We start from the raw sequence: 26289 nt of genomic DNA, 5'->3' as shown, positions 1-26289 counted from the left end.
TACTTAATTTCTTGAGTGTTTTGTACAAGTTAAAAGTACTTCTTACCCCAAAAATCTAGCAACGATTCTGCTGTGAAGTGGATTCTCCTATTTACATAATATTAATTAACCCTAAGCCATTGAGTGGCAGAATGGACATCAGTTTCAGAAAAACCATGATATCGGAGAAAGAAAACAAAGTTTTTTTGTTTTTTATCCTTCTGCTCAGCGGTGGCGCAAGGGGATCACAAACCTTGCGGTCCGGGTGGAGAGCTAAATGCCTCTTATATGGTTGGTAACTTGGTTTTGTATTGTCGTCATTGAGCCGCGGTGGCTCAGTCGGTAACGCGTCTGACTACCATGCTAAAAGGTCCCGGGTTCGATCCCCGGCCGGTTCAAATCCGGGAACTTTTCTAACGATGGAAAGCGGCCCCGGCGCCCACCCAGCGTCGAATAACATGGGTGCCTGGGGGAAACCCTGGGGGTAAAGGCGGTCAGGGGCGTGATGCTGATCACATCACCCCCACTCACGACCGGATCAAGAAAGTGTGGGGCGTTACCCCCACACCCCCTATACGCCTTCATGGCGTGGTGCTATGCACAGGGGAGCACTTTACCTTTTTTTTTTATGAACCTTTCTTCCATAATGTAAAGAGTATAGAAAATTCCCCTCTATTCTAATTATGTGAAACATTTGTGACCGAGGCGAAAAGGTCGGGACATGGATTAAAAGGAATGGACTGTCCCGACTAAATCGGAACGTCTGATAGCCTTGCATCAATGGTTACAGAATTAAACGAGCCTGCCTCTGTCCAGAAACAACCTATTCATTTGTGCAAGGACAAAATCGAAATTCATGCAAAATTTGAAAAGTCACCAACGTAATTTTTGTAGGTTTTTATACGTTCAAGCTTAAAAATAAAATCATGGCTTGAGGGGCTATCCCCACCCCTTGGGTACGGGCCTGACTCCCACGAACTCTCCAGTCTCCAGCACTCCACCACTCTCCATTTTTTAGGGGAGGTGACTTTCTTTGCTTCTCATTTTATGTGCGGATATTTGAGATAATGAAGTGAAAGGGTTCTGAACTCCCCCTAGCCCCCTCCGATAACTGCATACAGTTATTCAACTACAGATGTAACTGATAACAAACCCCCTGAACTCCTCTAAAAATCAATCGATTTATAATTAGCAGACTTTATTTGCTCTTGTGTCTTTCGTTTTAATTCCAGTGAAGGTTAAAGAACATTAGGACACATCGATGATTAAACTGCTACGTTCCGTTGTGTTCGTGTCACGATATTTGAACGCCGCTTTATTTTTGGAAAAGAAAAATGAAACAACTGAATAATGCTAAAGCGCAGTTGCAGGAGTTTTAAAGTTAAAGGTAAAAAGGAAAATAATGTTATAATTAGGGAGTATGCTTATTGTACAAAGACATGTAAACGTTAAGACGGGCTAGAACTGAAAAAAATATAATTTATTAACGTGTTAATTTATAAATATATTCGAAGGAGTGAATCATATTATGTTTCAACGAAACAGCGTCTCTATCGTTCTCTTGGTGAGTTTGCCTGAATAAAAACAACCTACCTGTTATGTGTGCTCGTAATATTTGTTTTATAAATATACAGTTGTGTTGGAAAATTCTTTGCCCTTAAAACGCGTGCTACGTTCAGTATTCATAAACATTGTTTTATGAATTTCTTTTCTGGGTAAAAATTTACTATCCTTCGGACACCTCTAATTTTTTCGTTTCGTCAATTTTTGACATTTGTACTTACGTATCTGCTTCGCGGAACATTCCTGAAGGTGTATCAACGTTGTTTTGATGAAATTTTAACTATGTTTCCTAACCTAACAGAACTAACCTAACCACTCACCAATGGTTCGTGGGGCTAGCACCAATGGTTCGTGGGGCTAGCGCCAATGGTTCGCAATTATTTCCAATTTCTAGATACTGATACTAACACGACACCAAATTTTAACTATGTTTCCTAACCTAACAGAACTAACCTATCCACGTGCCAATGGTTCGTGGGGCTAGCTATTCTCCGTCGGAGAATTAATTTTCAACAAACAACATGAATTTCAGCTATGAAACATTCCCACATCACACAAAACACCTTCCCGATGTTCGACAATGCTACAGGAACTTATTACAGTAAGTAGTTTCTTCTGTAAAAATAAATAAATGTGTCCGAAGGATAGTAAACTAGGGTATCGGTATGGTCCCAACACCTCTCACTCGTTTATTTCGTGATTTTTAACATTCGTACTTACCTATTCTGCATTGCGAAAGATTCTTCAAGGTGTTATTTTGCTTTTTTCACGAAAATAATTTGAATTTTTGGCATGATTGATTGATTGATTGATATGTTGTTTTAAGTCCACTTTATGCACAGTAAGGCTAATCGGGACTGGACCTACAGTTTAAAGTGGGATCTGAACCACTTGTGCCTCCACCGGGTATCGAACCCGGGACCCCTTGACTACAAGGCGACGACGCTACTACTGCGCCATCGGGGAGGCCCGAATTTTTGGCATGAGAAGTAATTATTGTTCTCCCTTTTTCGCTTCCGAAACACACGATATGGCTATACAGCTTGACTAGCGTGGTAGATCATCAGTGGGTATGCAGTGTTTCCAACCTTTTCAACCGAAAAATCCCCACGAAACATGCATGTGTAGCCCCACAAACCATTCACGGATAGCCCCAATTCATGAATAGCCCCACAAACCATGCACGGCAAGGTTTCGTTAGACAAACATAGTTAAAATTGTCATCACACATTGCCCCACAAACCATTCACGGATAGCCCCAATTCATGAATAGCCCCACAAAGCATGCACGGATAGCCCCACAAACCATGCAGAGGAAGGTTAGGTTAGGCAAAAATAGTTAAAATTGTCATCATCTTGCAAAACAACAGCGTAGTTGGAAACACTGACAGAGGGTTACGTCATCAAACGTACGCAACATCTGGTTCACTTAGTGGAAGGATATGAAAGCAACAGCAATTGTACGTCGGAAAGATATTTCTGTTGAAAAATACACGAATTCCCGGTGAAATACATTCCACGATGAAAGAAAATACCTCCACGAACTTCTGAATGCTACAGAAACTCATTTCCATAAGTAGTTTCTTCTGTAAAAATGAAGAAATTCGTTGGGACAATATCGAAGTGTTACCATCTTCTATTCTAACCGTAGTGTAATACTAATGTCTGAGAATGTTCATGCTATCATAATAAACAGGAAAAGTACATAAAATATTCAACCGATGTACCCTCAGGCTGGAAATTCCCTAGCAAGGTTTTTTTTTTCAACTCTTTGATGCTTGTAGGGCATAGGGAAAGGCTCAAGATTCTGTAACATTGTAAACTCACTTTTGTCTGTCATTGTGAGTGAATGTGAGATGTAAACATAAGGGAATGAAATAGAAGTGAACATAATATGAAAGTATCAAAAATGCCCACAGAACAAACATTCTCCAACACAAGAACCAAAGGCATTTGCATTTATTGACATATGAGAATTGTGTTACATGTCCCCGTATACTAAAGATAAAACAATGAAAGTAACCAAAATGTCAACTCAGATGTATTTAAGCTGTGACTGACTTATGGTTGACTACATAACATTTGAATGAAACTATCTGATATGTATTACTGCTGACATGTCAGTAAAAATGTTACATCTGTAACGTGAAACTGTCAAGTTATGGATAGTTGAAGATGTTCATTGAAATATCGAATTCAAAATAATTTTGTTCGTGTACAATATTTGATCTATTTAGTGAAGACTGAAAATGTGTATTTTGTGTACCTGGCTGTCTAACCTGATCACTATTGCATGCAGAGAGAGTGTGTGTGTGTGTGTGTGTGTGGAGAAAGACAAACTTGGTTGCCTACCATCCTAGTTTCTCTCCTGGTTGTCAATTAGCTTGAGACACTTGCTTTTTAGAAAATTTCGAACAAGAACTCCTTGTGTACAAGGAGGTTGCATTGTTTATACAAAATAATGGTAATAAGAATTTGGGTAACACTTCGATATGGTCCCAACAGATTTCTTCATTTTTACAGAAGAAACTACTTACGGAAATGGGTTTCTTTAGCATTTAGAAGTTTGTGGAATGTGCTTCACCGGGAATTCATGTATTTTTCAACAGAAATATCTCTCCGATGCTCAATTGCCGTTGCTTTCATTTCCTTCCACTACGTGAACCAGATGTTGCGTACGTTTGATGACGTAACCCCCTGTCAGTGTTTCCAACCACGCTGTTGTTTTGCAAGAAGATGACAATTTTAACTATGTTTGCCTAACCTAACGTAACCTTGCTGTGCATGGTTTGTGGGGCTATCCGTGAATGGTTCGTGGGGATTTTTTGGTTGAAAAAGTTGGAAACACTGTATACCCACTGATGATCTACCACGCAAGTCAAGCTGTCTCGCCATATTGTGTGTTTTGCAAACGAAAAAAGGAAGAACAATAATTACTCCTCATGTCAAAAATTGAAATTATTTTCGTGAAAAAAGCAAAATACCACCTTGAAGAATATTTTGCAATGCAGAATAGGTAAGTACGAATGTTAAAAATTATGAAATAAACGAGTGAGAGGTGCTGGAACCATACCGAAGTAGTAATAGAATTTGAAATCTATCAGTAATTGTTTCCAAGATTTGTTAAAATTGCTGTGTATATGGTTATGCGTTAATCATTTTATTTTTTTAGGCTGTAGGTAGCATTGCATTGTGTATGCCGATTCTCCTCTCGCTGTTCCGAAGGACTGTCACAACAATGGCCTCAAGTTATGTGTCTGGTAGTCATTCTGTGGCATATGTTACTGTGCCCAACGAGGAAGTTGCAAAGAAGATTTCATTGTAAGATCTGTTTTACTACAGTGTGTTTCAAAAGTTGTGCAACCCAAACTTTGATGGCTTATAACATGAAAACCGTAAAAGATATTTAGATTGGGATTTTGCATTATAAAGCCTCATTCATTGAGATATTTTTCAATGCTTAACATTATCAGCTTACTCCATACAGAAAAATCTATAAATTAGTAAATGCTGGAAATCAGCATTAAAAATTTTCCAAAATGCCACTTAACTGATATTGTTCAACATTGAAAAATATCACAATGAATGAGGCTTCATAATGCAGAAAACCCAGTGTAAATATGTCTTACAGTTTTCATGTTATAAGCCATGAAAGTTTGGATTGCACCACTTTTGAAATACTCCATACTATATTGCATTTGCATTTTACTTTTGACATGAAGAACTTTTAAAATTATTGATTGTGAAGTTACGGAAATATTGTTGGCATAGACATATGTATGCTTATTTGTTTGTGTTAGTTTTGTCTTAAGTTCACTTTATGCACAGATGTGCTAATGGGGACTGGAACTACAGTTTAAAGTGGGATCTGAAGCACTATGTCCCTCCACAGGTATCAAACCAAGAACCCCTTGATGACAAGGCATGAACATTATCCTAATGTCAGAATGAAACTTTGTACAAAGAAAATTTAGCAAGGTTTATAAATCGTTGATAACTGAAAAGTAAAAACTATGAACTTATAATGGCATCTTTGTAATTTTAAGTATTAAATGGCCTAAAACTTGACATTTTCTATTTCTTGTATTCACTTAAAATGTACATGTTTAAAACTTGCCATAATTTATATTACATTACTCTCAAAAGATGAATGTTTGTGGGAACAATGATGTTATACCTATTTACTGATTCATTAAAAATGCTCACCAAAAATATATCCATGAGTTGATCACAATAGTAACAAAAACATTAAAAAAATAATTTATCATGTATATAATGGGTATGTAAAGTCTGTCTTCTCAAACTTATTAGAAGGTATTCTTAGCAACATTTTACTATTAAGAACATTATCACCTCCTTGCCCAAGAATGCAGCTATACCAAAATGTGTCACAAGAGTAACACAGACACAATGTCACAAGCATAACACCTTTTCTTTTTGGTATTAATTTTTGTTCTGCTGATTTGTCAGTTAATTTTTGAACAAAACTCTTAACATTGAATATGTTTAGTCAGTTAATTTTTGAACAAAACTCTTAACATTGTATATGTTTAAGAACATTTATGTGTGTCTAGTTCTAAGGAGGGAGGGAGCAAAGTTGTTTATATGCATGACAAATAACATCTAAAGTGGATTTTATTGAGACAGACACAGGTAGAAAGTATTACTGGTGGTACACTAACAAATATAACTTAATAAATAGGAGAGACAATTTTGGTATTTTTAATTTAATAGATAGTCATCATAAGCACACTTTGCAAACCCCTCTGTTGTCTATGAACCTCTCTGGAGCTCCCAGAAAGCCATATCCACGAGTTGAAAAGTTTTAGGGGTAGTTTTGTGTTTGTGAAACTTTGTTATACATCATGCGGTGCTATTGCATCATAACAAGTAGTACAGCATATAATGTATTATGTAAAATTTGTCCCTATAGCGAAGCAAGCAAGAAAATTTTACGAAATGTATTTTTATTTGCATAAAATTTTAAATCGAAAGGGGCAATTGCCGCTCTGTGCCCCCTGCAGGTGCCCTTGGCCATCAATGTTTTCCCCCTCCCCCAGAATAGATTTCCATCCAAGGTTGGGTGTGTGTGTGTTATATTTCTGAATTCTGATGCCATGGAACTCAAATCAAAGTCTCGAATATCCTATTTTTAGAAACTTGCAGATCACCCCAAGCTGCAGTAGATGTCGTAAGTGCAATGAAATCAGAATCTCACGTGGCGCGGCGGCAACAACAGAAGAGACTCAAAAATGCCCAACAATTTTTCTCTTATGGAAGAAAAGTTTCTTGTCTTTGCACTTTGAACTGAGAGTGTTGTATTTCCTTACTTTGAAATTAAATACAGAAAAAATATTACCAGTTATTTACAAATATAATTTTTTTTTACGAACCTTGAAGTTGAAGCAGTTGGCTATGCTCCCCAAAAGAGGACATTTCCCCATTTTCCTAAAAAACTGCCGGGACCATTTTTAGGGCCAGGAAAAGAGGATGTCTGGTAACTCTAGAATTCACTCAAGTGGTACATTTTATGACAGGTGAAAAATTGTCTCCTACAGTCACAAGAGTAATGGTAGTTAAACTAATATGTAGAATTTTGCAAAGGGATAGTGTGGGCTGTTGTAATTGGTAAAATATTCAGATTGTAGTCCTATCAATATTTAGGGGTTAGAAATGGACTTGTATACTAGGTCAGAGCACTACCCTATCTTGGGGTGGGGGCAGGAGGAGCACATGCCTCGGGTACCAAAAGATAGCAGTGTGCTGAAAAGGACTTCAGGAAAGCTAAGCTAAATAATAAATACACTGGGAATTGAGTGGTTGCGGTGGCTCAGTCGGTAATGCATCTGACTACCATGCTAAAGGTCCTGGGTTCGGTCCCCAGCCGGTTCAAATCTGGGAACTTTTCTAATGTTGAAAGCGGCCCCGGTGCCCACCAAGCATTGAATGACATGGGTACCTGGGGGAAACTCTGGGGGTAAAGGCAGTCAGGGATGTGATGCTGATCACATCACCCACACTCATGACCGGATCAAGAAAGTGTGGGGCATTACCCTCACACCCCCTATACTACGCCTTCTTGGCATGGTGCTAAGCACAGGGGAGCACTTTATCGTTTTTTGAATCCAAGACCCTGTGATTACAATGTGACAACAATAATTACTATGCTGTTGTGGATAACACAATTGTACCAACATTGTTATGGTTGGGTATAGGCTTCTAGAATTCTGTGTAAGGCATTGATCTGTCATTCTCCCACCTTCCAATGACATCAGTCCATCATTCATCCTCATTGTTGTAATTTACCCAAGAAATAGAAAGCCATTTTTTGCTGAATATTGATTGTAATCACAACATACATCTCTTAAAAAAGTATTATTATTAATAATTGTAAAACTGACTTCATAAATGTGATTTTAAGTAATTTCTTTTGTACGTACCAGATGATAAAACCTTAAAGTTTCACTAACTTCTATTTTATTCTTGCAGTGGACTTGTGAAAAATAAATTAGCTGCTTGTGTGAATATTATTCCAAAAATTACTTCCGTGTAAGTACACTTAATTCTAATATTTAAATGTTTAAGTAAACTCTATGCCACAATAGTCCTTTGAGGGACTGAACATGCTAAGCAGTTTTTCCTCAAGTGCAGGTGTGGTCAGCATGTTTAGTTCCATAGCTGATGTTATCTGATTTTATACTTTGAAACCAATTACTTTTTTTCAACTATCTCCCGAGTTGAAGAGCTTATTTCCAATGTGTCATATCTTGAAATAAATTAATATGACCTTCAATTTCAAGTATTTTTTTTATTTTATTTTTTAAATTATTTTTTTTTAATTTCATGTAACTATACATGTAATAAGGGGGGAAATAGCATCTGAGAAGTTGCAATTTTAAGAGTGAAATTACTTTACTTTGGAACAAAAAGGATCCTGTTTTAATTAAGAATTTGTTCTCAAACTTGTATTAAATTAAAAAAATGTTGGTGTGTTATTATTAATAATAATATTGGTATGAGATTGAATGCATGAATAAATGTAATTTGAACACAAAGAATATTCACATCACCATCGCATTACTATTTGCTAATAGAGGAAATTATCATAATAATCCTTTGTAGAATGCTGATTAGTTAATCCACGTTTGCTTATGCATTACTGAATGATAACGTCTTAGCTGAAATGCAGGACTACTTTTTTTATCATTTTAACAAAGTTCGTTTGCACATTCCAAGTGAATCAGAGTAGTGTGGCTTAAGTTACTGATGTTGAGTTTATTTGAATGACATAAGTTTCAGAAATGTTGACATCTAATGTAGTTTTAACGCACTCTAACACACTTCCAACCAAACAGTAGCTAGACATCACTAAAGCATGCACTTGTCCCACTTGCTTAAAATACCATATTTCACTGCATAATCGTCACAGATTTAATGCTAAATTTTTCTGCAAAAATGTGGGGTGCAACCATTATGTGCAGCTTTTATTTTTTAAAAAAATTGTGCTGGTATTACCCGTACTTAAGAACAGGGTGGGTACTCACCGGGAATTCCTTGAATTCTGGGAATTGTGCTTGAATTATTGGCTCCGGGAATTCTGCAGGAATTCACTCCATAGACTTGAAAAATTGCAACTTTTATTAATCAAAATGCCATTGAATGTATACATATTTATAAATGCTCTGGGGTATGTGTTTCACAGTTTAGCTTTTGTGTTCAATGGCAAACAAGACAGATTTCTCTCAGTCCGTATACTTTGCTATTGCATATTGTCACTGTTCTCTTACCATTTTGGGGAAATGGTGGAAGCCACGAACCTCGTACCGCTTAGCGTGTGTAGAAGATGGTGTTCTGGCCCCAGATGGTCCGGACTGTGCTGCTGCTAGGGGACTTATAGCCAACCGACGGCGGAACCCAAGTGCTTCACGTTTGCCAAATCTTCCCCTTTCTTGCATCTGCTGCACATTTCTATTTTTAGACAATGCAGGTCACGTTGCAGCAACTTGAAAAACATGTGCTTGGCAACAAAGACCTGTTTTCGTCTTGCTTTTGAACTTTTCTTTGTAATAGTGCAGTTTTCCTCAACTCCCCCCCCCCTTAGTGGCGACACAAGGAAAATTCTTTGTGACCTCGGGTACCGAGAAGCAAACTTTTTACCCGTCTAGTTTCCAGTGGTGGAAGAAAAGAATTGCTAACAAATTCGGCCTTTGTTTGTTGGAATTCCTTTTCCTTTGTGAGGAAGCTGCCATTTTATCGCCTTTTTTTTTTGTGTGACACCAAGACGTGCAAGAGTCATAATTGTTTTAGTATGTGTGTTAACAATAATGTAAAAGAAGAAAATTGCAAATCCAGCCAAAAATAGCGACATTATAATGTAAAAACTATGAGCATGCTAGAGGATCTCAATCTAGACGCTCGGGATGCAAAAGGTTAAGCAATAAAAGATTAGAAACCAATTTTTGGACTAAAAAGAACAGGGTGCGAAGATTATGCGGTGAAATACAGTATTATTTAATCCACAAGAAGGGGGATTTCATTTTTTTATAACTCTTCCTAACATGTGTTGTTCAACAGGCACATAACTGTAACAATGAAACTGATGTCAGGGCAATGGAAACGTTCATTTTCATGAACATAATGTAAAAAACATATTTTTACAAAAAGTTTATAATGTACTGCCTCTAAATATTGTATATACGATATGAAAGTTTAAACAATTTAGTTCACTCACTTATAAACATTATGTATATGAATATATGTATATGTAATGAACAAATTGTTATTGTCCTGAGTACACTTGTGAACAGTGGTGGCGATTGGGTTCCAAAATGGGGGTGGGGGGCAAAGACAGTTTACTTCACTCCAGCCGCCTCATCAGGAATTCAAAGAAAGCAGGCAATGTTTCTAACTCCTAAAAAATCAAGGTGATAACTCCTAACAAATCAGGTTCATCTTCTTATTGAAATGAACAATTTTATGCACATTTTCTGATAGATTTTTTTTCTGTATTTTGGTCATTGAGTCTGGGCTTCGCAGATAGCCTAGGTATCCCCGAATATATGCCCCTGTGAGAGGGAAAAAGTAGTTTGGCCCAATTATACTACAGGATAATATAAAAAGTGCATCTAGTACCTGCTCGAGTATATTCAGGATAATAAGGCAAGCCGTTAAGCAACTAAATGTAAAAAAATAATGATGATGCATAAGAGATATTCTGTGAGTTCTGATTTATATTTAACACACTTTACTGTAGTTGTACATCTATATGCCTGACAGTTTTCATTGGTGATTGAATACCTGATGGCAGTTGTCAGATACAACTGAAATACTACTATACAAAGAAATATATTACGTGACTTAGCGGCATAAATAAAACACATTGTGAGTTTTTATATATTCCTTATATATAATTATATTGGAGCAAGGGATATGTATTATTGCTATTTAGTATTTCAGATTGTAACCTTAAAATTAATGGATTGTAATTGTCAGTCTGATAATGAAATACATTCAGATTCATAAACTTATATTTGCTGCTTACTAAATATGAATCTTCCTTTATACATGAGTAATTTATGAATTATTATCCAGTATTTTTTTCTGTTCTGAACCACTTTAATCTGCCATCATGATTATTTAATTTGCATTTTTAATTTAAAATATATCCATTGTTGTATTATTGGTTTTTCAATTGATCATTCATCACATTAAATTGTTGTATTGTCAGTAATTTCAAACAGGCAGGCACCTTAATTTTTTTAATGTATTTTTAGATATAACCTAAGTGGTTTCTTTTTCAGATATGAATGGAAGGAAGAAATACAGGAAGACTCGGAGCTTTTACTGGTAAGATCATATCAGGCACTATTTTTACATGTGATATTGACATACATACGAGTGTTAGAAAAGACTGAACTTTTTTGAATGTGGATTGTGGATTGCTCCTGGGGCCTTACTGAGGGAAATTTTCCTATGTAATCTTCCTCAAAGTTTAAACAGTTTGAATACTTGAATAAATATTTGTCAAGTCTGAACATTTCTGTAAAACTTACCTACAAATGAAAGACAATGATTCTTCATATATTCTCACAGTTTTCAAGCTCAAGTTAATTAATTTCAAAATACATGAAATTGGCATTCAGATATAACAATTGTACATAAATCAAGAGTGTACATTTTTAATTATTTCAGATGATAAAAACGAGATCATCGAGAGTTGAAGAACTGACTCAGTTTGTTAGGTAAGTATAAGCTTCTGAATTGTGTTAAAAGATGCTGCTGGTGTTCTTTGGCATGTGTCACAAATACTTTTTTATAAATTAGTTTCCTTTCAAAATAGTAACTAAGGTATTCCAAATTCTGAAAAATTCTGTTTAAAATTCCCTTTAGAGCATTCAAGCCAATTTTCATGTAATTTGCTTTCACTGTTGTTTAGATATAACTATGATGGAAAATAGGCCTAGAATGTTAGAAAAAATATACATAGACAAAATGAAGACAAAGACAGAATAAATCTATACCAAAATTTACTTGATTGCTGTACAAGAAATTCTAAGCAGATGAACTTTTTCAAATTTTGAAATATCATTTTGTGACCTCTGAGAAATTTACAAAAAATATTTTTGTTGGTGACACCACAATATGTTATTTAAACTTGTATAACAATCCATATTTAATTATTCTGTTATGTATTGATGGCGTTGTAGAATTATTCTTCTAGTTTACAGTTGTTTCAAGTATTTAAACATGTTCTTTCATGTAACATTTCCAAAGAACAATTTACAGTGATGAAAATTACAAAGGGTTGCTATGCATCTGGAAAACCTGGTATGTCAGGAAATTTTGCAGATCATCTGGAATTTACATGCATTTTGGAGTCTGCAAGAGAACAAGTTGTAAAATGAGCAAGTGATTCATTTCCACTTCCAGATTTGGTTCTTGTGATTCCACTCCCCAAAAAGATTCAGTTCAGAAACTTGGAACAAGTTTAAGATTCAGTCTGATAAAAAATTATGGTTCCTTCGAATTTTGGTTCTACATCTGTTCAATCTTGAATGTAGGTTCTTGGATTTATTACAACAGAATCATTCAAAATATCTCTAGATTTATAACAGCATATCATCTGGAGAAATTTGAAAATCAAACTCATGCATCAATGGAACAAATGGTGCAAGGAACAATTTAAGGTTGTGGGTAATACATAAGATGGATAGCAGACTTTACAACCAAAGACCCATGGTTCTTTTTATACACACTCCCACAACAGGTCATAGTTTTCATCAATAGGTTATGGATGGGACACATGCGTACACCAGCACACCTAGCAAAAATACACATCAAAACTCAAGAAAATTGCAAATGTGGTAATGAAAATCCTGATGCGCGACATTTATTTCTAGAATGTCCTATTTTCTCAAATCAACAAATCTCACACTATAAAGGTATACAATGTTTAAATATTGCATTTCCAATATCACTCTCTTTCCTTCTATCAGAATTATCTCCTCCACTAATATGGCTTCTGTATTCATATGCTCGAAAATGTTGGCTTGAATTATGATTTTTATTTAAAAAAAAAAACCATGAACAACAACAAAAGGATAAAAGTGATTAATTCCTATAATCGTATAAGATACTGGTGAACTAGAGTGACTACTAACTTCATAAGATAAACATTAAAACAAATTCAATAGCAGAAACGATGTCCAAAGTCGACAGGATTTTGTTGACAGGGTCATGATAAAGAAGAAGAATGTGCTTATTCAATATTTAGACCTATCACTGATAATGTCAGGATAGTGACTGACCTGTAAATACATATCTTGTAAGAGCTGTTGCTATGATACAATGATTTTTCCATATCGGGTCTGTCTGAAAACGATGTATAGATACGGGAGAAGAAATATTCGTCCCCGACCTCATACTGCAACCAACAGCCACGCAATTATTGTCACCTTTTCTGTAATACCTTACTATTATACCTCTGAAGTCCATGTTATTTTTTCAAAACCGGAAGTGAAGTTCCCGCCTGTGCCACACTATTTACCACCAAAGGCATTCTGAAGGGGGAGGATGGCTGCAACTCCACATTAAACAAAGAGAATCAATTTTCGGACTCTCTTCTATCGCAATGGTTATTTTTTTTAAAAAAAACTTGGAAGCTCTTGATTTTATGCTTGTCAGAGAGAAATTCCCATACATCATTTCCAAATCAAACAATTCTTCGGCCATATTGTCACATTAAATATATCAACAGTTGCCGGTAGATTTTCAAATTTATCCTGTTTGAAAGTACACATTAATTGGCTTGCTTGAAACCTAAGAATAGTGTTTGATGTATTTTTGCTTTACCAGGTAAGACCTCAGCTGCATTCTTTGATTCTATAACATAATAATGAATATGGAGACTATGTTTTTTTTATTAATATGGCCCCTTCTGGGCCACACTTATTTATGCATTTTAAAATTTAAAATGTTAGATTGGCACCATGTTCATTTACAGGAATCCAGTCTACAACATTTTTTACCAATGTTTTACGTAAAAAAAATAACTATAGCAAATTGAAAGTATGGAATGTATAGTCAGGTTGTTTGGTTTGTATCTTTTCCGATTTTTTCATTAATGTGTTTGTGCATAGAGATCAGTTTACACCCCGCCCCTGAAAAATAGATTAGACCTGATTATAAAATTATTGTTATTATTGATGTATTCTTATTTTTTAAAAGTATGGCTCGCATAAATGATTGTAAACAATAAATGAAATACGATCTCGCATGCTCAAAAGGTATTATTATAATCTCTGTATGGCTTATATTGTGTGTCTAATCCCTGCTTATCAACCTTTGATGTTTGTTTTACGCTGAAGTTGAAGAGTGCCAGAAGTATTTATCAAAAGAACAGAAAAACTTTTATTCTTCAACAACCACCATTCATGAAACTCCCTACGTATCTGACACAACGCAAGATTTGTCTCTCGAGTTTGTGTAAGAATGCAGGAATTTCAATTCTTGTTGCAAGCCTGTATGTAAAGATATTCGCTTCTTGGCCAGGCCATGCTTATTCACTGCCTACGGAACACACACAACAATAAAACCTGCAAACGGGAGCTAACTTAAACAGTAAATTGCTGTTTGCTTAAAACATTCTTGATGACAGTGGAACATTTTGATTGTTATGAAGAGCTTGAAACGTAGTGCAACTGTTTTGCCACCGTGTTGCCATGACGCTAGTTTAAAAATGCCATAATCTTTTTTAGCACGAAAGTTTCTCAAATTTAGATTTGGTTTTCAAGCTAACTGCTAGACTTTCATAAAATGGGACAAATAGTGGTTTTTAAATAATATCGATGGGACGACTGGGACATGCCTCTAAAATGGAACGTATGGTCACCCTATCCTCAAATGATGGAGCCATGAGTGTGCCCACTGTGGTGTTTGCTCCTTGTTACTCCACCACACCCTCCTCTTCCATATATTCCGAGGAGGTTCTTGCGTCAGCGAGATTATTTATATTGTATAATTTGCGATGCTCGGAAGTTGCAATCTGGCAACGTGGTATCTCCTAGCGGGAGAAACATGTACAGTCGCTGAGAAGCCACACCTCCCTTGCTCCCGTAGCAAAGCAAGCGAGGCTGGTTAGACAGACACAGTTGCAGTGGTATTTCCGATAACAAAAGATTTTTTCCTCCAGGTATTTACGAGCGTTGGCAGGTGATCGGAACCATACGAGATGCATTGAATTTGACTCGCCGTTTAACTCACATGGAATATTAATTGGTGCTTAATTCGATTTTATAGTTTGTTCTGGTAAGGCTTGGTTTACCTTACGTAAGTTTAATTATAATTTAAAATCAAGTATTAGTTTTTCTTTAAAATATTCCATGTCATGTTGATTTCTGGCTAGAATTAAATATGCATCTAACAAGAATGTTTCTTGTTCCTCGATAACCAAATGTTTCCGATCGTCCAGCCATCTTTTTTTGTAAATGAATAAGAGTGCATGCGTTAGTCTGATTCAGTATTTTAGGGTTGTATTTATCACCACCATTCGTTTACTGCATTTTTGATTTTAAACTGTATATAAATTTGCAAATATGTGTGAAAAGGGATTTCATATTTTGAGGGTAAAAGTATAAAGATTGTAAAATGAGAGTTACGGGATTTTCCCATGAATGTATACAGTAAAAAGAGATAAGATATTTTTTCCGATTGTATTTCACAATTTCTGCTTGTAAGAAAAATATCACTGTTACAAATTTCAAAGGAGACTATTTTTGCGTTTGCCTAATAACAATGATAAATTATTATGTGTGTTTGATATGAAGGTGCTTGAATATGAAAGTTTACGAGTTCCTATTGGATTATGTGTAAGAGACGGAACAAGTATTGGGGAAGGGGGCAACTATTTCTGTATTTGCGGACCTGTGAAGGTTGTGAGTAGACGATCACGTAATAACTGGATCAGATATCCAATAATACATAAAGGGGAGAGAGAACTGTAAAATTAGGGGATTGGTTTTTTATATAAAAGATCCACGTTAATTATGTGTAGTCAACATTGCAGGCTTAAACTATTAGTAGTTAAACGAAAAGGGAAGTGGAGCAGGTATTGAGTAGGATTTTTTGAAGGTTATGATTTCAACCTGTTTTCCTCTGAATGCCCAATGTTGATGTGTCGTTAATGGTAATTTTTTGGAAAATTTAATATAAATAATTGTTCTTAAACATTTTTGTTTAAACCTAACGACCACGTCACACCACCAATAAGAAACTGATTTTGATATGAATGGTTTAATATTGAATCAACTTCCTGTATCTGGTCCTTAGGTAACATTTAAATTCTTTCCAGGGAGAATCATCCATATGAAGTCTGCGAAGTGATATCATTACCAGTAAGTGCCTTCATTTTTTTAAAGTGTTACTTGTATAATATACAGTAAGGCAGATGAAAATTGGGGAAAAACAGAGTATCTTAAGTTCATCAAAAGTTACACACTATTATTTCACAAATGAATGTGTGTTCTACCCAATTGTCGATGCGAGATGTAATGTGGCTTGTGTATTCATTTTCCTTCCCTCTGTTTGATATGAATATGAATGGGGTACTGTGTGGGTGGCCAAGTGGGTTAAGTGGTCAACTTTCGATCTTGCCAATGAAGTTCTTGGGTTTGAGTCGCAGCCTGGCTGTGCGTGTTCTCTGAGAATGTTTATTCATCAATTTCATGTAATCATCATGCATTCTCATCATCACAATTAGCCAAAAGTGGGAGGAAATAATGCTAAATAAAAAAAACATGACTGGAGATGTCAAGAAATATGAGCACTTGTATGGAATAATACATATATGAATAAATTTATGAAGGGACACAGCATTTTTATTCTACTGAATTTGCCAGGGCTTGGAAGTCACAAGTTACATAGTAGCAGTTGTAGCTGTAACTTGAGAATTTTTAAATTATTAAGAGACATATTTTCTATAGGGCTTCCCCGATAGCACAGTGGTAGCGTCGTCGCCTTGTAAACAAGGGATCCCAGGTTCAATACCCAGTGGAGGCACATAGCGGTTCGGATCCCACTTTAAACTGTAGGTCCTGTCTCAATTAGCCTTACTGTGCATAAAGTGGACTTAAAACCCCAAATCAAACAAACAAAAATCAAGTTAGTAGTAATGAAATTATAAAGAGTTACATACACAGTTTTTAATTTTCTGCATGGAACCAGCAAAATTTTTGCAATCACATGCATGCCAGAAAGAATGCTCAAATTAATGATTATTGTTGGGGGAAAAATTAAACTTTTATTGCCAAAATCACCACTGCATACATTTCAAGTGTATTTATTTTAGAACTCTTAGGACTAAGATTACATAATCTCTGACAACCATCCTGAATATATGCCAGTGATTCTGGAGTAACATTAATCAACAAAATTGTGTTTTGTTAAAAAAAAATTTAAAAAATTACCATGCCAATCTTAGTTTTTCTGGTATACAAGTTTACTTTGAATTGTATTGCCTCCATACTTTCTGTGTTTCAAAAATATAAGGTTAAAAATAATTTACCAAAAATTAATGTTAAGTATTTGGTGATCATAAGTGAAAATAACATCGCATTTGCAATACATGCAGGAAATATGTTATAAGTTACCTATGTCACTCTCTTGGGTGTATGAATAACTGTAAGATCCTGTAGTCATGGCAAACATTCCAGTTGGTCAAGATGTACAGTGACTAGACTTAGATTAAATCCTTTTAACACTTTTACCTCATTATGCCTGTGGTTGATTGGTGGAAATTACTTAATGAATGTACAGTAAAGTACAAATGATTTTCTTTCTAACACAGATTGTATTGTTGATTTTTATTTTATCCAATATTCAGTGACTTTTCAGAAAACTGAAACCAATATGATATTCTCCAATCATAAATACATGTAATCATAATGTTCCTACTTCTGTTCTGACATTTTTGTATGATTAAATTGTTATGCTTCATGGCTCATCTGGAAATGGTGAGAACAGCGTCACTCTTCAATCAATCTTTTTATTCAGGCACTCACTGATCTGATAAAAGTGACTCCTCAGATTAACTAAATTGATTCGTAAGTAAATACAGTGGAACCAAGTTGAAAAAACTTAAATGAAATGTAAAATTGAGAAAACTGATCTGTGTTTTTCTAGGTACTGTTTTTTTTTATTTTCAGCATTAGTTTTACTGTTTTTTTTTATTATGGCTTCTTTCCGGTTTCAAATGGCTTCTGCTGTACTGGAAATTTCTATAAATAAATAAATAAATAATAGATATGTTGAGACCATCAAGATAGAATGTATAGTGCAGGAAAATGTAAAATCGGGGTTCCACTATAATTAGTATTTTCTGTTGCTTGAATACAATTCGTTATCCGATTTCTTTTAAGTTTTTCTCTTTTTTGTTACAGATAGAGAAGGGTAATCCGCCATACCTCAATTGGATCGGTGAGATTGTGCCAGAGAAGGCATCCTCAGGTGATAAATAGATTTTTGAGATAATACTTCATTAAAGTGTACAAAACCTCAGCCCAGTGGGCTGCGACAAAGACATCTCCCTCGACATGTACAGTCATTTGTACCTATGTTACTGTGAGCCAGTAATACTCTGCAAATAAAGGTGTATATACATGTTGTTATAAATTGGTACTTATTTCTTTGTTAGAGAAATTATTTGAATTATTTAACGAGCGAAACATGCTTAATTTTAAATACTCATGTAAGGGAAGCTCGTACAAGCCAAATACTATTGACTATTGTGCAGAGTTTCTGTGAATGAAATAACAATGTTTTGTGAGGTTGAAAATATGTTACATGCTATGATCTGTATGTATATTTGTTTGCAAGGGGTGTCTCAGAAATATTTTCGTTTTTGAATCTGCCCTCTGGGGCAATTCGCACATTACCAAGAAATGAGATAGATTGCAAACGCTTGGCAACATTCTTAATATCTAGTTGCCATGGAGCTCATTACAGGGCAGCAACGTGCTTTTTGTGTTTGTGCATTTTATAAAAAATAATGATTCTTATGTTGTGCGCCGTTTGCAACAGCATCATTATAATCTGGCAGGAATGAGAGACGTCCCAAGCGCAAATTTAATTAAATATTGGGTGAAAAAGTTTGAAAACACTGGAAGCACTATGACGAGTAAACTGCCGGGACATCCAAGGTCATCATGATCGAACAGAATTGAAGCAAGAATTACAGATGAAATCAATGCTATTCCTCGTGAAATTCTTTGGCGAGCGATCGAAAACTTTAGTTCAAGAATAATTGAATCGGAAAACATGAACAGTCACCATTTGTCCAATACTCTTTTCCACAAATAAAAATTTAATGTTGAAGCTTTCTTTTGGTAATAAATTTAAGTATTTATTTTATTAGTTTTAAAAACTAAAATATTTCTGAGACACCCTTTATAATGTGCATTATGTAACACACACATTTCGTAAGTATTGAGTTGTCAAAGTTCCGAGTGTTTTCAACATGGGTTGCATAAAAAAACTGGCTTTTTCTAGTGTTTTTTCCTCAATGAAAACCCAGGTTTTTTGGGGGGGAAGGGAATTTTTTACTTTTTACCAATTTCATGTGCCACTGCAAGGTAGTCAAGAATTTAGAGGACAAAATTAATACCCAATGTAAGATTCATGTCTATTGCTTTTTGTACAAAAGTTACATACGGTCAAAATCTCAGTTGCATGACTTTTTGGATACCCTGTAGTTACTAATTTGTTTTTGTCATATTGAGTTAATGTATGTGTGCAATCAGGGCCGTATCAAGGTTTGTCGAGGCGCCTGGGCAAAATGTTTTGTGGGGGCTCCCCATATTTTAAATTATTTTTTACTAGTAGCTTTATTAGCTCAATATGTTAACCACCAATTTTCAGCAGTTGAAATGGTAGACCTGATTTTAGAATCAGTAATCATTCACAATTGAACATATCGCAGGTAGGTCTGCAGGGAGAATAGCGCAGTAAAATAAAGTTACAGGACGAAAATTGTAGCGCTATAGCAGCAGTAAAATTCTGTGTCTAAATGTCTACAGTATATTATGAAGAGTGAACACCGTAACTACAATATATAGTAAATACTAAGGGGGTTCATACGGAAACAGAGAACTGAGCAGTAGACATACATAATTTATTATAAATGATATTATTTACAATTAAGAGTAAATATGTCACTACATATGCACGGTCCATCTACTGGACAATTATCGACAGGTTCATTGTAGAAGTTGTAGTAACTACACTTTCTTCAAGAAAATTACCAATGGCTTAAGACTTTTAGTAGACACACTTTTCTTACCTTTTTCACCGAAAACTCATCTACTACATCATCGAAGTCCAATTCACAAAGAAGTTCATGTTGAATGCTTAATAAACAAAAATTGGATAAGCGATCTATCCCATGGCAGCACGAAGCCTGTTTTTCACTAATTTCATTTTTGAGAAAGATCTTGCTCTGCTGCAGTTTGTTACCGTTAAGACCAAATACATTCTAAAGAGAATTTCGATATTGGGAAATGTACTGCGGAACGGGTCTTTACATACAATATTATACATCAACAGTTCCATTGGGATGTCTTCCTGATGTTTGACATTGCTATTGCTTACTAGGTGTGCAAACTGCATCAAACCTTCTGCTTGTCTTAACTTATCCACCAATGTTTGATAACGGTGAAGGTGATGCTGCGAAGAACGCATAAAGCCGTTGTAAAAAAAATCGAAGAAATGAACAGCTGCAGGACATGCATTAGCCGCTGCTTTCCCTACCAGATTCAAAGAGTGGGCACAACATAGTACTAGCTCTGCTAGTTTATTTAGCCGAAAGGAAACAATCAACTCATTCCGCTATCCGTTAGCTTATGTTAGCGCGGTTCACAAAAGCGCTGCTTAATGTTAGGTGCCCCGTAATTCACTGATCCACTGAGAGCGCTAGTATCTCCAAAAAAAATTTCCTTAGAAAACCGAACACTTCTAATACGATGTTATTTACGAAAGAAAGTTGTGTACTTTGTAGGATTATTTATTATCTTAATCGTATCTGAGAATTGATTGTTTGAATAAGTGAACCTTATTTCCACACCACAGCCAAATCAATCCATGGTATAAAGTATACTTAGCTTCAGATATCTACAAACAGATCGACTGAGAGCTATGCTATACAATTGGATCCAGACGAGTGTAGACATACGACATGATACTACAATATTGAAATTTTTGGATTTTTAAAATCCAGCTTCTTATGTAATTTTTCACAAGCATAGCCAGCTGGTTAAAAGATTTTTTGGTGGAGGCCCTTCACAGCTTCCTTTTGGTGGGGGCCCCAGGGCAATTGCCCCAGTTGCCCATAGGTTGATTCGGCCGTGCCCAATAGCAACGTGGTAACACTGTTGTCTTGTAATCAGTGGGTACCAGGTTTGATCCTCAGTGGAGACACATTGCATAAACATTTAGATTCCATTTTAAAGCTGTTGGCCCAATCCTGATTAAAGTATCTGAGCATAAAATAAACTTAAAACAAACTTTTCATGTTTGTGTCGTTGATGTCACAAATATTGAAGCAAATTTTAATATTAAACTATATGTTTCAGGACAATTAAAAAATTTACTCTCCATAATATGTATGCAGAACTACATGCACATATACCTCCATTTAATACTTAAGATCAGTATGCGACTACAAGGGAGATTTAGATCCCAAAGTAACTTATAATTGTGAGTACTGTTGTTGGAAAATAGCAGGATTTTTGATTGATTAACCTTTTGAGTCCCAAGGCCATTTTTACATGTAACCAACCCCTTTGGTCCCGAGCAGAGTTTCAATTAAATGAGTGTAGATCAGAGGCTAATTGCCCTAGAGAGATGAGTGATATACCGTTGTACGTGGAATGAACCAGAGATTCAGACCATATGAAATTTAAGCAAATTCGGCGTATATGGGGCGGTGGGGAGGGGGCTCTCTCAAAATTCCAAAATTTCGGGGGGAAAAAGAGGCCCCCTCCCCCCCAAGAAAAAAATACATAACAGTGTCGACATGCACATAGAAATAATCGCTGACGTGTAAGGAACACACAAATATTTGCATTATTATCATTTGACCAATGTAATGTGAGTTGTACCCCCAAAAGGAATTGTCGTCAACGCCACTGATTCAAGCTTCAAAATGCAGTGGTACCTTGAAATGACTTTAGCTCAGAGACTATTTGCCCTGGAGATATGAACGATATACCGTTGTACGCAGAATGAATCACAGATTCAGACAATATATAATTTATGCACATTTGGCGTACATATGGAGTGGGAAAGGGGGGAAATCCTCTGAAAAATATATTTTTTTAAAGAAAATAAGGCGTTTCTCCCCACCCCCCCTGGAAAAAAGGATATGAAAAGTTCAAAATGCACATAGAAATTATCGCTGGCATGTAAGAAACAGAAAAATATTTTCATTTTTGTCATATGACCAATATTACGCAAGTTGTACCCCTGAAACGAAAGGCTTGTACGCCGCTGTCTCAAGCTTCGGAATTGAGCGAACTGCAGTTACATTGAAATGACTATAGCTCAAAAACTAAATGCCCTAGAGATATGAAAGATATACCGTTGTACGCAGAAAGAATCACACATTCAGACGATATATAATTTATGCACATTCGGCGTACATATGGAGGGGGAAAGGGAGGATATCCCCTCAAAAATACTTTTCTTAAAAAAATGGTGTTTCCTCCCCCCAAAAAAAAGAATGTCAAAATGCAAAATTTATGCAAATTTGGCATATATATGGAGGGGGAAGGAAGGAACCCCCCCAAAAATGATTTAAAAAAATTGTCACTTCACCCAAAAAATGTCCTCGCACTTGGGCACAAAACGACACCTACGCACAACATTCACGGACGAAAATCTAGAACGCAGTGAAAAATGAGCGCCGATTCTTGCAGCTGTTTGAAATTCTATTTTTAGACAATGCAGGGTAACCTGTGTTGCAACTTGTGCTAAAAAACAAAGGTTTCCTTCAGCGTGCTTCGAAATTCCATTCTCACAACGCAGATTCTACAACCAGTCTTCCCCGTCCCCTGATAAACAAGCTTCCTTCGAATGAAGTTACCAGGCGGGAGTGAAAAGCATTGCTTTAGAACAACAAAGCCAGTCTTCCTTTGCCGGCAAAAATTTTCCCTTGAAAAGAGACGCAAAAGAGAAGTCCCTTTTCCCGCCTTTCCCCCTCCATTTTCATGAAGAAAAAAAAAAAAAGGTGCAAGAAACATGTATTAGGAACAATATATATAAAAAAAATCGAAATTCTAGCCAAAAATAGGAAAGTTATAACATAAAAACTACGACCTTGACACAGTGTCTCGATCGAGACGCTTGGGACCGTGAGGGTTACATTTGGGTATCTTGATCGAGACGCTTGGGACCCAAAAGGTTAATACACTGAGTGTTCACTGAATTGCGACCACCCCTCCGAACAACAGGGAACGGCTCAGCAGCTGGTCTGATCATATGACCACCTCAACTGGAAGTATCATGGTGAATGTATAGACACAACGCTACATGTTAGTTGGACAGCACATGTTTAAATGGGTGGTGGTCAGGATTTAACGACGTTCCAAAAGGGCAGGAGGGTGGGTGCCAGAGCACCAGGTGCATCAATAATCCAGACAGCGGCACTGGTCGGATGTGCTCGTTCCAGTGTAGTGAAGATGTACAGAGTGTGGAAAGAAAACGGGGCAAACGACCACCAAGAGGCAGAATTGCAAGGGCATACGGAAGGTGACACCATGGGGAGAGCGTCGAGTCAAACGGCTCGTGACAGCTGAATGCACGATCAGTGTCCGGGAATTACGGGACCAATACAACATTGGATGCCCCCTAACTCACCTGATCTTAATCCCATAGAGCATCTATGGGATGTTGTGTAATGAGCTCTTCGAACCATGCATCCTGCACAGACGTCAGTTGGCTTATGGGATGCCATCAGGAATACGGTGTCAGATTCCCATGGAGACATATCAGCACATCGTGTCCAGGCTGTCCATCGAGCCAAAGGTGGACCAACAAAGTATTAAGGTAGTTGATGACAATTCAGTGTATAAAAGAATGATGTATAAGGTTTAAAAGCAGTGCAGGGCATAAAACTAATTTACCGTGCTGTGGTCTCGCAGCAGTTTACAACCCCACTAGGTGGCCAAAATACGTCAAGACTTGCTCCGTGACAAGGTTCACCAGCCATTAATTCAATACATACTGCACTTGAAAGCCAGAATACAAATAGTTTATGCTAAATACTAATGTAAATGAGTTTCATACTAGATTTTCTATTTTAGATATTGTTAAAGAAGAAACAGTATCATCGAGGGTACATTTGATAAGTGTGCCCATCTTCTTCTTTTGCTTCATGTGCATGTTCATATGTAAAATTTAAATAATGAAAATTATAAGGAATAACTTTACATGCCATCATTTCACCAAGTAATAAATACCATTTGGCATGTACTTGCTTTGTTCTCTAGCTTTCACCACATCATGTGGCTTCCTCAGGAGATGGGCAAGATTAGTCAAGGTTTAAAACACGGAGAAGGTAAGTTAAAAAGATAAAAGACAATGCAGTGCCCTGTCACTCACTCCTACTCAATCTCTGGTTGGTAACTGACCATCTTATTCAATATGGCTGCCTGGCTGACAGGAAGTAAAGATGGCTGCACTTTCTGTTGCTCATTTGTTATTGTGATGTGACTGTACTTTGTTTTTCAGGATATCGTACAGAAACACTGCACTTTTTGTTGGTGGCTTTTTCTAATAATAATTGCCGTTCTTTAATGGTCCTGCATCTCCATTTAAGTTTTCTGATGTTTTTGGGATGGCAAATTACTGTCTTACATTGAGTTCAATTGGTCCTTTTGCACTTTAGATAAATTTTGGTTTCTTTCCTTTAATATCTAGTTTGTGCTCATGAATTCTTGTGCAGATGTTCCTCTTGGTTTGTCCTATGTATTGTTTTCCACAGCTGCAGGTGCAAGAGTATATTCCAGATTTATCTGGGGGACCAATTCCTTCCTTCTTATATGTATTTAGTACATAGCAGGTTTTGTTTCCCGGTTTGGTAGTTTGGTAGCCAAATTCAAGTCATGAGGTTGGAGTACGCGACGTAGTCGATTACTCGTGTAAAATAGCAATGGGTAACCAATCCAAATTTTCCTTTCCTTTTTCATGTTTCCTTCCAATTTTGTATCTGCATTATCTTGTTTTAGGTTTGATGTGACTTTCATTGTAATGTGGTCTGTATACAGGGTGGGCACAAAGTTGCTTTCCCCAGGTATTTGATTTCTTCATTTATTGGGGAAAGTGACTTTGTGCCCACCCTGTATTTTGTATCGTATCTGTTGACTATGGCTATGTTTGATATGCACTCTTTTTTCCTTTTTGAACTGTTCTGGAGTGGTACCCCTGACTATAAAGTTGTACCAAATGTTTCTTTTTCGTATTCTGGAGTGGGCTGAGGACTTACGGATATGCAAGTCGCATCAAAACCTAGAACAAGAAAATGCAGATACAAAATTGGAAGGATGCACGAGTCATGGGTCTCGCAGGCTCTTTGTCTGTGGTTACACTATACTGCTTGTGTTTAGTTATTAATTCCATGTCGAAAGTTGTATTTTCAATTTAGATATGTCTTTTTTACAGTAGAAAGTAAATGAAAGCTGTGGAACAACAAAAATGCAGCCAAAAATGCAGCCAAGTAATGTATTTTCATTGATTTGAACCACTTGGGTCATGTGAGGCTGAAGCTGTGCTTTTGTGTTAAACATGAATTGTCAAGATATCTAATGGATAAGAGCTAGCGAGTAGGCAGGGTGTTGTGTTCCATGAGGACAATGTTTTATGCGGATGGGTCCAAATGTGTTGGATCAGTCAGATGCACCTTTGTTGTGTTACAGCCAAGCTTTACATCCTGCATGTTCGATATACATAGCAGAACTTTATATGTAGTCCTTATCCTTAAGGCTCTGGACTTTGCCAACGTTCATGCTTTTCAGAGAGTCCTATTCTAATCCTGCACGGATTCGATCAGTGTGTTCCAGTCTGGAATTGCTGACTTCCAGGCATCCTTAGACGGCTCGTGTCCTTATGTGCCAGTTCTGACTGGGTCCTCGGTCATGTAGGCATCCACGGAAACAAAGCAGCCGATGCTACCCCCAAGTCTGCTGATGGCGACATTCTCAT

The 26289-nt window shown here is 36.5% G+C and overlaps 1 protein-coding gene across 2 annotated transcripts; it reads left to right on the top strand.

Annotated features, from left to right (window-relative positions):
- The first annotated feature begins 1244 nt into the window (after positions 1-1244).
- LOC145998549 (protein CutA homolog) lies at positions 1245-18708 on the top strand. 2 transcript variants are annotated; one of them, XM_083134973.1, is made up of 7 exons: positions 1245-1366; positions 4715-4863; positions 8032-8091; positions 11343-11388; positions 11734-11783; positions 16391-16433; positions 18477-18708. In XM_083134973.1, exons 2-7 carry the CDS (start codon positions 4739-4741, stop codon positions 18552-18554), a joined length of 402 nt encoding a protein of 133 aa, XP_082991099.1. In that variant the 5' UTR covers positions 1245-1366; positions 4715-4738; the 3' UTR covers positions 18555-18708. The 2 variants fall into 2 exon arrangements, with proteins under 2 accessions (XP_082991099.1, XP_082991098.1); XM_083134972.1 differs by lacking the exon at positions 1245-1366 and adding an exon at positions 1380-1543.
- Positions 18709-26289: the final 7581 nt, after the last annotated feature.

The sequence above is a fragment of the Lepisma saccharinum genome, chromosome 14 (assembly GCF_977018435.1).
Source record: "Lepisma saccharinum chromosome 14, izLepSacc3.1, whole genome shotgun sequence".
Lineage (NCBI taxonomy): Eukaryota > Metazoa > Arthropoda > Insecta > Zygentoma > Lepismatidae > Lepisma > Lepisma saccharinum.
Note: the sequence above shows the minus strand (reverse complement) of the source record. Positions and strands in the feature narration are given on the sequence as shown.